Source organism: Ranitomeya imitator, chromosome 1 (genome assembly GCF_032444005.1).
Source record: "Ranitomeya imitator isolate aRanImi1 chromosome 1, aRanImi1.pri, whole genome shotgun sequence".
In the NCBI taxonomy this organism is placed as follows: domain Eukaryota; kingdom Metazoa; phylum Chordata; class Amphibia; order Anura; family Dendrobatidae; genus Ranitomeya; species Ranitomeya imitator.
In genome coordinates this window covers 1,190,623,274-1,190,636,741 of record NC_091282.1, presented here as the reverse complement: position 1 = coordinate 1,190,636,741, position 13,468 = coordinate 1,190,623,274, and the positions used below count along the sequence as shown (strand labels likewise).

The 13,468-nt window shown below is 49.9% G+C and overlaps 1 protein-coding gene across 1 annotated transcript in view; it reads right to left on the bottom strand.

The window, feature by feature from the left end:
• Nucleotides 1–13,468, bottom strand: part of STX18 (syntaxin 18) — a 197,491-nt gene that overhangs the window by 22,185 nt on the left and 161,838 nt on the right. The window contains exon 8 of the mRNA XM_069744834.1: nt 12,835–12,893. Within this exon, the coding sequence (XP_069600935.1) occupies nt 12,835–12,893 (59 nt within the window). The remainder of the gene's footprint in view (nt 1–12,834; nt 12,894–13,468) is intronic.

The following is a 13,468-nucleotide window of genomic DNA, read 5'->3' as shown; positions in this document are numbered from 1 at the left end:
GTGTATATTATATATAGAGTCTTTTTTAACACATTATAGAGGTCACGGAAAAAAATGCTAAAACTTATATACCGTAATCTGACACCTCAAGTCTCCACTAGGGGGAGCTCCTGGATCTATACACTTACTACGCAAATTGTCTCTTCAGAGAGAAAGAGGACTAGAACTCTAGTGCCACCTACTGGAAGTAGCAATCCTAACAGTCAATGTCGATCATTTAACGAGCCTTGTCACATGACTTAGGATAATGGCCAAACCAGAATCTCAATTTGCAGACACTGTGTTTCGGGGTATTGCCCCTCGTCAGTGCAAATTGGAGATCTGGTTTGGCTGACTGAGAGGCGTCTGACCGGGATCCAAGAACTATCGGTTCTCCTTGCGGAGAGTGACATGATAAGCATGTCGAGAGGAGGAGACTTAAAGCCACAATGCTCCTCTGGGAAATATGCAAATTCTCTCTTCAGAGAGGAAGAGGACTAGAACTCTAGTGCCACCTATTTGCCACACTTACTGCTGCACTGTGTGGAAGCACCTACATTTTCATGCAAGAGAATAAAAAGCACAGACCATTTCAGCAAAAGGAAAAAAATGAGCGCTGGTCTCCCCCTCATCACAGGCCCATAGATGTTGTGTGGGCTCCAACATAACATCCAGTAATGACGCTTGTGCAGTCACTTGTTTCTTTCAAGTTATGATTATAGCCAATTGTAATAGGAGACTTGTAATGATAAAAAAAATTCATATCCCCTTTTTTTTCTTTTCTAATAATCTGGTGCCTCCAGTTCTGGAGGAAGACGGGAAGAACAATCAATATTGGCAACGGAACAGTCTATGAGTCAAGTTTTCAATGTTCCGCACTGCATGCACCAGGCAGCAGAGATCCACCACCCACACCTCCCTATTAATAGTCCTCCAGTCATATGCAGCTAATGTTCATGTTCGGCTGTGTTTTCATTAATGGGAGCCATAAATTATCCTCCGTTTAGCAGACAATATAAATCAAATCCTGTTAACAGAGTAAAGACTTTGGGTTCTGTAAATGAAACAGAAGACATCGGATTTATCCTCATGAATGGAGGCAGCAGAGCAAAGAGCGCGGCGCATAGAGCAAAGAGCTCAGAGCATAGAGCAAAGACCGCGGAGCATAGAGCACCGATCAAAGAGAGTCAACCATGGAGCACAAAGCGCTGAACAAAGAGCGCCGACCATGGAGCAAAGAGCGCCGACCATGGAGCACAAAGCACCGAACAGAGCGCCGACCATGGAGCACAGAGAATAGAGTGCCGACCATGGAGCACAGAGAATAGAGTGCCGACCATGGAGCACAGAGCACTGAACAAAGAGCGCCGACCATGGAGCACAGAGCGCCAACCACAGAGCGCCGAACAAAGAGCGCTGACCATGGAGCACGGAGCGCCGACCATGGAGCACAAAGAATAGAGTGCCGACCATGGAGCACAGAGCGCTGAACAAAGAACGCTGACCATGGAGCACAGAGCCAACCATGGAGCACAGAGCGCCAAACAAAAAGCACCGACCATGGAGCACAGAGCCAACCATGCAGCACAGAGCGCCGAACAAAGAGCGCTAACCATGGAGCACAGAGCGCCGACCATGGAGCACAGAGCGCTGAACAAAGAGTGCCAGCCATGGAGCACAGAGCCAACGATGGAGCACAGAGCGCCGAACAAAGAGCGCTGAGCATGGAGCATAGAGCGTCGACCATGGAGCACAGAGCGCTGAACAAAGAGCGCTGACCATGTAGCACAGAGCACCGACCATGGAGCACAGAGAATAGAGTGCTGACCATGGAGCACAGAGCGCTGAACAAAGAGCGCCGACCATGGCGCACAGAGCGCTGCACAAAGAGCGTCGACCATGGAGCACAGAGCATAGAGTGCCGACCGTGGAGCACAGAGCGCCTAACAGAAAGCGCCAACCATGGAGCACAGAGCGACAAACAGAGCTGACCATGGAGCACAGAGCGCCGAACAAAGAGCGCTGAGAATGGAGCATAGAGCGTCGACCATGGAGCACAGAGCGCCGAACAAAGAGCGCCGACCATGGAGTACATAGCATAGAGCACCGAGCGCCGAACAAAGAGCGCTGAACATGTAGCACAGAGCACCGACCATGGAGCACAGAGAATAGAGTGCTGACCATGGAGCACAGAGTGCTGAACAAAGAGCGCCGACCATGGCGCACAGAGCCAACCATGGAGCACAGAGCGCCGAACAAAGAGCGACGACCATGGAGCAAAGAGCGCCACCCATGGAGCACAGAGCGCCGAACAGAGAACGCCAACCATGGAGCACAGAGCGCCGTACAAAGAGCGCTGAGCATGGAGCATAGAGCGCAGACCATGGAGCACAGAGCGCCGATCAAAGAGCGCCAACCATGGAGCACAGGGCACAGAGCTCCGAAAAAAAGGGCGCCAACCATGGAGCACAAAGAATAGAGTGCCGACCATGGAGCACAGAGCGCCGAACAAAGAGTTTTGACCATGGAGCACAGAGCGCCGACCATGGAGCACAAAGAATAGAGTGCCGACCATGGAGCACAGAGTGTTGAACAAAGAGCGCCGACCATGGAGCACAAAGCCAACCATGGAGCACAAAGAATAGAGTGCCGACCATGGAGCACAGAGTGTTGAACAAAGAGCGCCGACCATGGAGCACAGAGCCAACAATGGAGCACAGAGCGCCAAACAAAGAGCGCCGACCATGGAGCACAGAGCGCCGCATGAAGAGCTTCAACCATGGAGCACAGAGCACCGAACAAAGAGTTCTGACCATGGAGCACAGAGCGCCGACCACGGAGCACAAAGAATAGAGTGCCGACCATGGAGCACAGTGTTGAACAAAGAGCGCCGACCATGGAGCACAAAGCCAACCATGGAGCACAGAGCGCCGAACAAAGAGCGCCGACCATGGAGCACAGATCGCCGCATGAAGAGCGTCAACCATGGAGCACAGAGCGCCGAACAAAGAGTTCTGACCATGGAGCACAGAGCGCCGACCATGGAGCACAAAGAATAGAGTGCCGGCCATGGAGCACAGAGTGTTGAACAAAGAGCGCCGACCATGGAGCACAGAGCGCCGAACAAAGAGCGCCGACCATGGAGCACAGATCGCTGAACAAAGAGCGCCGACCATGGAGCACTGGGCATGGAGCACAGAGCTCCGAAAAAAAGAGCGCCAACCATGGAGCACAGAGCGCCGAACAAAGAGGGCTGACCATGGAGCACAGAGCGCCACCCATGGAGCACAGAGCGCTGCACAAAGAGCGCCGACCATGGAGCACAGGGCATAGAGCGCAGATAATGGAGCACAGAGCTCCGAAAAAAAGAGCGCCAACCATGGAGCACAGAGCGCCGAACAAAGAGCGCTGACCATGGAGCACAAAGAATAGAGTGCCGACCATGGAGCACAGAGTGTTGAACAAAGAGCGCCGACCATGGAGCACAGAGCGCCGAACAAAGAGCGCCGACCATGGAGCACAGATCGCTGAACAAAGAGCGCCGACCATGGAGCACAGGGCATGGAGCACAGAGCTCCGAAAAAAAGAGCGCCAACCATGGAGCACAGAGCGCCGACCATGGAGCACAAAGAATAGAGTGCCGACCATTGAGCACAGAGTGTTGAACAAAGAGCGCCGACCATGGAGCACAGAGCCAACAATGGAGCACAGAGCGCCGCACAAAGAGCGTCGACCATGGAGCACAGAGCGCCGAACAAAGAGTTCTGACCATGGAGCACAGAGCGCCGAACAGAGAGCGCCAACCATGGAGCATAGAGCGACGAATAGAGCTGACCATGGAGCACAGAGCGCCGAACAAAGAGCGCTGAGCATGGAGCATAGAGCGCCGACCATGGAGAACAGAGCGCAGAACAAAGAGCACTGACCTTGGAGCACAGGGCATAGAGGGCCGATAATGGAGCACAGAGTGCCGAAAAAAAGAGTGCCAACCATGGAGCACAGAGCGCCGAACAAAGAGCGCTGAGCATGAAGCATAGAGCGCCGACCATGGCGCACAGAATGCAGAACAAAGAGCGCCGGCCATGGAGCACAGAACGCTGAACAATGAGCGCCGACCATGGAGCACAGAGCGCTGAACAAAGAGCGCCGACCATGGAGGAAAGAGCGCCGAACAAAGAGCGCCGACCATGGAGCACAGAGCGCCAACCACAGAGCGCCGAACAAAGAGCGCTGACCATGGAGCACGGAGCGCCGACCATGGAGCACAAAGAATAGAGTGCCGACCATGGAGCACAGAGCGCTGAACAAAGAATGCTGACCATGGAGCACAGAGCCAACCATGGAGCACAGAGCGCCAAACAAAAAGCACCGACCATGGAGCACAGAGCCAACCATGCAGCACAGAGCGCCGAACAAAGAGCGCTAACCATGGAGCACAGAGCGCCGACCATGGAGCACAGAGCGCTGAACAAAGAGTGCCAGCCATGGAGCACAGAGCCAACGATGGAGCACAGAGCGCCGAACAAAGAGCGCTGAGCATGGAGCATCGACCATGGAGCACAGAGCGCTGAACAAAGAGCGCTGACCATGTAGCACAGAGCACCGACCATGGAGCACAGAGGATAGAGTGCTGACCATGGAGCACAGAGCGCTGAACAAAGAGCGCCGACCATGGCGCACAGAGCGCTGCACAAAGAGCGTCGACCATGGAGCACAGAGCATAGAGTGCCGACCATGGAGCACAGAGCGCCGAACAGAGAGCGCCAACCATGGAGCACAGAGCGACGAACAGAGCTGACCATGGAGCACAGAGCGCCGAACAAAGAGCGCTGAGAATGGAGCATAGAGCGTCGACCATGGAGCACAGAGCGCCGAACAAAGAGCGCCGACCATGGAGTACATAGCATAGAGCACCGAGCGCCGAACAAAGAGCGCTGAACATGTAGCACAGAGCACCGACCATGGAGCACAGAGAATAGAGTGCTGACCATGGAGCACAGAGTGCTGAACAAAGAGCGCCGACCATGGCGCACAGAGCCAACCATGGAGCACAGAGCGCCGAACAAAGAGCGACGACCATGGAGCAAAGAGCGCCACCCATGGAGCACAGAGCGCCGAACAGAGAACGCCAACCATGGAGCACAGAGCGCCGTACAAAGAGCGCTGAGCATGGAGCATAGAGCGCAGACCATGGAGCACAGAGCGCCGATCAAAGAGCGCCAACCATGGAGCACAGGGCACAGAGCTCCGAAAAAAAGGGCGCCAACCATGGAGCACAAAGAATAGAGTGCCGACCATGGAGCACAGAGCGCCGAACAAAGAGCGCCGACCATGGAGCACAGAGCGCCACATGAAGAGCGTCAACCATGGAGCACAGAGCGCCGAACAAAGTTCTGACCATGGAGCACAGAGCGCCGACCATGGAGCACAAAGAATAGAGTGCCGGCCATGGAGCACAGAGTGTTGAACAAAGAGCGCCGACCATGGAGCACAGAGCGCCGAACAGAGAGCGCCAACCATGGAGCATAGAGCGACGAATAGAGCTGACCATGGAGCACAGAGCGCCGAACAAAGAGCGCTGAGCATGGAGCATAGAGCGCCGACCATGGAGAACAGAGCGCAGAACAAAGAGCACTGACCTTGGAGCACAGGGCATAGAGGGCCGATAATGGAGCACAGAGTGCCGAAAAAAAGAGTGCCAACCATGGAGCACAGAGCGCCGAACAAAGAGCGCTGAGCATGAAGCATAGAGCGCCGACCATGGCGCACAGAATGCAGAACAAAGAGCGCCGGCCATGGAGCACAGAACGCTGAACAATGAGCGCCGACCATGGAGCACAGAGCGCTGAACAAAGAGCGCCGACCATGGAGGAAAGAGCGCCGAACAAAGAGCGCCGACCATGGAGCACAGAGCGCCAACCACAGAGCGCCGAACAAAGAGCGCTGACCATGGAGCACGGAGCGCCGACCATGGAGCACAAAGAATAGAGTGCCGACCATGGAGCACAGAGCGCTGAACAAAGAACGCTGACCATGGAGCACAGAGCCAACCATGGAGCACAGAGCGCCAAACAAAAAGCACCGACCATGGAGCACAGAGCCAACCATGCAGCACAGAGCGCCGAACAAAGAGCGCTAACCATGGAGCACAGAGCGCCGACCGTGGAGCACAGAGCGCTGAACAAAGAGTGCCAGCCATGGAGCACAGAGCCAACGATGGAGCACAGAGCGCCGAACAAAGAGCGCTGAGCATGGAGCATCGACCATGGAGCACAGAGCGCTGAACAAAGAGCGCTGACCATGTAGCACAGAGCACCGACCATGGAGCACAGAGAATAGAGTGCTGACCATGGAGCACAGAGCGCTGAACAAAGAGCGCCGACCATGGCGCACAGAGCGCTGCACAAAGAGCGTCGACCATGGAGCACAGAGCATAGAGTGCCGACCATGGAGCACAGAGCGCCTAACAGAGAGCGCCAACCATGGAGCACAGAGCGACGAACAGAGCTGACCATGGAGCACAGAGCGCCGAACAAAGAGCGCTGAGAATGGAGCATAGAGCGTCGACCATGGAGCACAGAGCGCCGAACAAAGAGCGCCGACCATGGAGTACATAGCATAGAGCACCGAGCGCCGAACAAAGAGCGCTGAACATGTAGCACAGAGCACCGACCATGGAGCACAGAGAATAGAGTGCTGACCATGGAGCACAGAGTGCTGAACAAAGAGCGCCGACCATGGCGCACAGAGCCAACCATGGAGCACAGAGCGCCGAACAAAGAGCGACGACCATGGAGCAAAGAGCGCCACCCATGGAGCACAGAGCGCCGAACAGAGAACGCCAACCATGGAGCACAGAGCGCCGTACAAAGAGCGCTGAGCATGGAGCATAGAGCGCAGACCATGGAGCACAGAGCGCCGATCAAAGAGCGCCAACCATGGAGCACAGGGCACAGAGCTCCGAAAAAAAGGGCGCCAACCATGGAGCACAAAGAATAGAGTGCCGACCATGGAGCACAGAGCGCCGAACAAAGAGCGCCGACCATGGAGCACAGAGCGCCACATGAAGAGCGTCAACCATGGAGCACAGAGCGCCGAACAAAGTTCTGACCATGGAGCACAGAGCGCCGACCATGGAGCACAAAGAATAGAGTGCCGGCCATGGAGCACAGAGTGTTGAACAAAGAGCGCCGACCATGGAGCACAGAGCGCCGAACAGAGAGCGCCAACCATGGAGCATAGAGCGACGAATAGAGCTGACCATGGAGCACAGAGCGCCGAACAAAGAGCACTGAGCATGGAGCATAGAGCGCCGACCATGGAGAACAGAGCGCAGAACAAAGAGCACTGACCTTGGAGCACAGGGCATAGAGGGCCGATAATGGAGCACAGAGTGCCGAAAAAAAGAGTGCCAACCATGGAGCACAGAGCGCCGAACAAAGAGCGCTGAGCATGAAGCATAGAGCGCCGACCATGGCGCACAGAATGCAGAACAAAGAGCGCCGGCCATGGAGCACAGAACGCTGAACAATGAGCGCCGACCATGGAGCACAGAGCGCTGAACAAAGAGCGCCGACCATGGAGGAAAGAGCGCCGAACAAAGGGCGCCAACCATGGAGCACAGAGCATAGAGCGCTGACCATGGCGCACATAGCGCCAAACAAAGAGTGCCGAGCAAAGAACAATGAGTGTCAAGCAATGAGCGCCAACCATAGAGCACACAGTATAGAGTGCTGAACACTGTACAGGTCACAATAACCTTTCTGGACATCAGCATGATAAAGTCAGGAGTCATCCAGTGGTGAGAGAAGTGAGGTAAAGCAGCTACAAAGGGGAAGCCAAACACACACTTGTGACTCTACAAGGGGCTGTCTACCTTGGAGGACAATTTACATTTTTACTCATATTCATGCATTAGGAGCTAAAAATCATATTTGTAGCCTAGTTTAATTAAAAATGTTGCACTGTTTGCCTTCTACAGGGTGGGCCATGTATATGGATACACCAAAATGGGAATGGTTGGTGATATCAACTTCCTGTTTGTGGCACATTAGTATATGGGAGGGGGAAAACTTATCAAGATGGGTGGTGACCATGTCGGCAATTTTGGATAAAACTTTTTTCCAATGGGATAAAACTTTTTTCCAATGGGATGACGGTCATGTGACACATCAAACTTATTGAGAATTTCATAAGAAAAACAATGGTGTGTGTGTGGTTTTAAAATAACTGTATTCTTCCATGAGTTATTTACAAGTTTCTCTTTGTTTACAGCCATTGACATGTCGCAGAGGTTAACACGTGAGGAGCAGATAGAAATTGTGTTGATGTCTGGTGAATGCAGTACCCGTGTCATTGCTGCAGATTTCAATGCAAGACACCCTACGCAAGAGAACTGTCAACATTCCCATGTTATTTAGGTGTATCCATATAAATGGCCCACCCAAAAAAGTTTGCCTCATCACTGAACATAATGTTCTGTGTAAACAGAGTCCTGTTCCAATTTTTGTTTCTGCAAACTCAGCGCGCCGATCTGGGTCATCGTCGCTGAGACGCTGCAGCAGCTGGATTTTGTAAGGGTGCCATTTGTGAGTAGCTAATATCCGCCAAAAGATGGCTGATGCCAGATCGGCGCGCTGAATTTGCAGAATGGGCAAAACAAAAATTGGAACATGTTATGCTTCCTTGAAATGTAGGAATAAATTGGCAAAGGGGTGTTACAATTCTTGTGTATCAGGTCCTGACGCAATATGATACTGATAAATACAATGTAAGGACACACTCCACTGACTAAGGCAATGGTAGCCAGGTGGAATAACGGAGGAACGGCACAAAAAGTATGCTTGTGTGTTTATGGTTAGAGGTATTTGCTAATTTGGACGTGTCAGGATTGTGGACCGATCCTCACCAACATCTGTACATTTCGTGAAGTAATGGTCACATATGATGGAAAACCACTATAAATGTCACATTTCCTTACAATGAAACGCCGGCCTATATGCAGAATATCAACGCAGATCTGTGTGCGTAACTAAGCACTCGGCCTGTAATTATGGCCGTTCTTTGCTCCTGTCCCTCCGTCGTGAATAGTAAAAGACAGCACCTCGATGGTGGAGACCGGCCTGACTACAGAGGAAGGAGGACAGCAAGGGCGACAACTCCTCCATCGTTGTCTAGTTGCCATGGAGAAAGGCTTTTGCTTAAAAAAAAAAAAGCACTTTGGCGATATATTTATGGCTGCCGCTTACATCTGATACATTACCACATGTTAACCCCTTAGGCTCCACGTAGAATTCTAGTGAAATGCAGAAACGTGCACTCCATTACTCCCAAGGGGCAGATTGACATCAAAGTTTTATTAATTTATGTGCAGAATTTTACATACTTTTTTCCCATATGGGCATAATATCTTAGTGACAACATTAGGAAGCAGCAGCCAGGTAACGCCCTGATGTCCTACTGGGATGATCACTATTACATCTCGATCAGACGTCTGTACTTATTATAATCTTTAGTGGTATTCACAAGCCCATGTTTTTTCACAAATCATGCACTCGACATAAAAAAAAATAAAAATTAAAAATAAAAATTGTGGCGACATGTCAGTTTTTGGTCATGGATTGAAGTCACCAAGACAAGTCTATGGGTTTGTGAAAATCACGAGCAGAACATGGAAACTGTGCTATCCATTTACAACAATTCAATGGGGAAGATAGCCTTTGGCTTTTTTTTTTATACATATACAAGAAAATCACAGATTAAAAGGGGTATTCTCAAATTTGGAAGCTATGCTTTACCTATAGAGGAGAACATATCCTATGTGCAACCAGTGCAGGTATCTAAGAGGTCAGGGGGCCACTTCTTCCTCTAAAGCAGGTTGAATTGCGCATGATGAGGCAAAGGGCCCATATATTGTTCTTTCACAGAGGTCCTCTTCTGTCACTGTCCACCCCTGGGATACTGGATAACTGCCCAATCGCTGTGACGTCTGCAGAACCCATGAACCAGGGCTCTGAAGACCCCGTGTCAATGGAACTGTGGTCGAACATGCACACATCTGCTCCAAGCATGGTAGCGCCAGAGAGAGAAGAGCGCAGCAATCGACCGGTCTTTGGCACTGACATAAGAATGAATACATCAGCAGTGGTCATGATCCCCCAAGGCTTTAGTCAGGTTCTCGGGACCGGTGGAGGTCCCAGTGGTCTGACCCCTAGTGATCGGGAAGTTATCCCCTATCCACTATGCTGTGAATAGGGAATAACTTCCAATCTTGGTACAACTTCTGGTCCAGTCTCCACGTTGGCACTCCTTGGCAGCCGGGCCAGGACAGTGCAAACTTCCTCGGCTAGCACCTGAATGAAGGTATACTGGGGCTCCTCTTGTGATTACTGGGTTCCAATAATCATGACACGTTGTGACATCGCGGAAGGCATAGAAATTAAATGACGCATCCAGGATACCGGCATTTGAAGTGGCCAGGCTGCCAACGTAGAGGTAAAGACCAGGATCCTGCGAAGAGTTGTTCACTTGATGGCCCCTATGCAAAACTACATTTCCCCTGTATGGCCATCACTCCAAACAGCAATTACAGAGGTTCCCAAAGGTTTCAGAAACCAGACCCATGGAGGAGATCATGGGTAAGCTGGGCCGGCATCATTATCACATCATGGTCTTGAAATAATGCCTTTAATTGGATGAAGCAAGAAGTTATTTCTATAAAGTTGACTGCCTCTCCATCCTACACAGGCTTGATTCATGGCTTCTCCTTTGCAGGTGTCGATGGAGAACTTTCCGAGTTTTTGTTAACAAATCCTGCACAGACTAGTGGCTTCTGATAGAAACAGACGCCATGACCAGCGTGAGCAGAGCCTTAGCTCTATGCTGTGATGTCATACATGCAAGATATGTCATCAGGTGCTGTTTTAACATGAAGTCATCACATATAAGAAGACATACAGTGGGGAAAATAAGTATTCGATACACTGCCGATATTGCAGGTTTTCCCACCTACAATGAAGAGGTCTGTAATCTTTATTATAGGTATGAGAGACAGAATCTAAAAATAAAAACCAGAAAATCACATTGTATGATTTTTCAATAATTCAATTGCTTTTTTTGTTGTTGCATGAAATAAGTATTTTATCACCTACCAACCAGCAAGAATTCGGTCTCTCACAGACCTGTAAGAAACCCTCCTACTCTGCACTCATTATCTGTATTAATTGCACTTGTCTGAACTCATTACCTGCATAGAAGACACCTTTCCACACACTCAATCACACTTCAACCTCTCCACCATGGCCAAGACCAAAGAGCCGACAACACCAGGGACAAAATTGTAGACCTGAACAAGGCTGGAATGCTGCTCACGCCAGCACATGCAGTGCCTTGCGAAAGTATTTGGCTCCTTTGAGCCTTTCAACCTTTTCCCACATATCATCCTTCAAACACAGATACCAAATGTAAATTTTTGGTGAAGAATCAACAACAAGTGGAACATAATTGTGAAGTTGAACGAAATTTATTGGTTATTTTACATTTTTGCGGAAATTCAAAAACTGAAAAGTGGGGCGTGCAATATTATTCGGCCCCTTTAACTTAATACTTTGTTGCGCCTCTTTTTTCTGCGATTACAGCTGCAAGTCGCTTGGCGTATATCTCTATCAGTTTTGTATATCAAGAGACTGAAATTCTTGCCCGTTCTTCCTTGGCAAACAGCTCGAGCTCAGTGAGGTTTGATGGAGATCATTTGTGAACAGCAGTTTTCAGCTCTTTCCACAGATGCTCGATTGGATTGAGGTCTGGACTTTGACTTGGCCATTCTAACACCTGGATACGTTTATTTGTGAACCATTCCATTGTAGATTTTGTTTTATGTTTGGGATCATTGTCCGTCCCAGTCTCAGGTCTTTTGCAGACTCCAACAGGTTTTCTTCAAGAATGGTCCTGTATTTGGCTCCATCCATTTTCCTATCAATTTTCACCATCTTCCCTGTCCCTGCTGAAGAAAAGCATGCCCAAACCATGATGCTGCCACCACGTTTGACAGTCGGGATGGTGTGTTCAGAGTGATGAGCCGTGTTGCCTTTACGCCAAACATACCGTTTGGCGTAAAGGCAAGCTTGATTTTGGTTTCATCTGACCAGAGCACCTTCTTCCACATGTTCGGTGTGTCTCCCAGGTGGCTTGTTGCAAACTTTAAAATACACTTTTTATGGATATCTTTGAGAAATGGTGGGAGAAGAAACTCAATGTTGCCCAGCAACATCTGGAGAAGATCTGTATGGAGGAGTGGGCAAAAATCCCTGCTGCAGCGTGAGCAAACTTGGTCAAGAAGTACAGGAAACGTCTGACCTCTGTAATTGCAAACAAAGGTTTCTGTACCAAATATTAAGTTCTGTTTTTCTATTGTATCAAATACTTATTTCATGCAATAAAATTATATAAAACCAATACAGTTTGATTTTGTGTATTTTTCTTTAAGATTCTGTCTCTCACAGGTGAAGTGTACCTACGATACAAATTACAGACCTCTACATTCAGTGTAGGTGGGAAAAATCGACAGTGTATAAAATACTGATTTTCCCCACTGTATCTGAAGATTTGAGGCTCGCCATCACAACACAAGTCACAAGAGGGAATTTCGGCAGTGGAACCTCAGGTTTTAAGCGTCAGAAGGGACAGTGCAGGAATTGTTTGACCCGGCCAATCGGACATTGGGCACACAGAGACACTACTGAGCACTACGCGGAATGGTGGTGTAAGAAACCGGCCGATAGATATTGATCGTAAAATAAGATATTACAGGAATATAAATGGGTTTACTTCAAGCTGAAGCTCATGGGACAAGTTTACCTTACTTCATCGCACAGACTGTTCATCTCGCTGACGAGTCTCTGGTTCTCCTGTTCGAACTGTAACAAACCAAAATGTGAGTATTAATAGCCAGAAACTCTCTACGGTGAGACAGAAGGCAATGCAGGTAACCGCATGCACCGGGTGATGGACAATCCACCATGACCGGCTCCAGGTTTGTGCGGGCCCTTGGGTGACAGAGTCCAGATTAGCCCCTCTTTAGGTTTTAGAACGCAAGAAGGGGAAAAAAAATAAAAAATCGAAAGCCAATAAGTATCAGGGCTTGTTTTGTGGTACGACCTGTAGTTTTTAACGGAACCATTTTTGGGGTCAATAAGGGGGGAAATATTTGGGGAGGTGAAGTGAATAGCGATTCTGTTATTTCGATGTTTTTTCAGTTTGACCTTCATAGTATGGGATAAATATGGTATTTTTTCAGTTCAGACACTTCAACACATGGTGAAACCAACCAAATATGTAAAAAAATTTTTGTATTGTGACATTACCGTTCTTCTACGACGCCCCGGTGTACACACGTGGTATACACAGGGACCATCAGCAGGATGCCATGACAATGACAATTAAATTGGTGATCAAAGGGTGATGAGGGACTAAAAGGAACCTCTCACTCCCA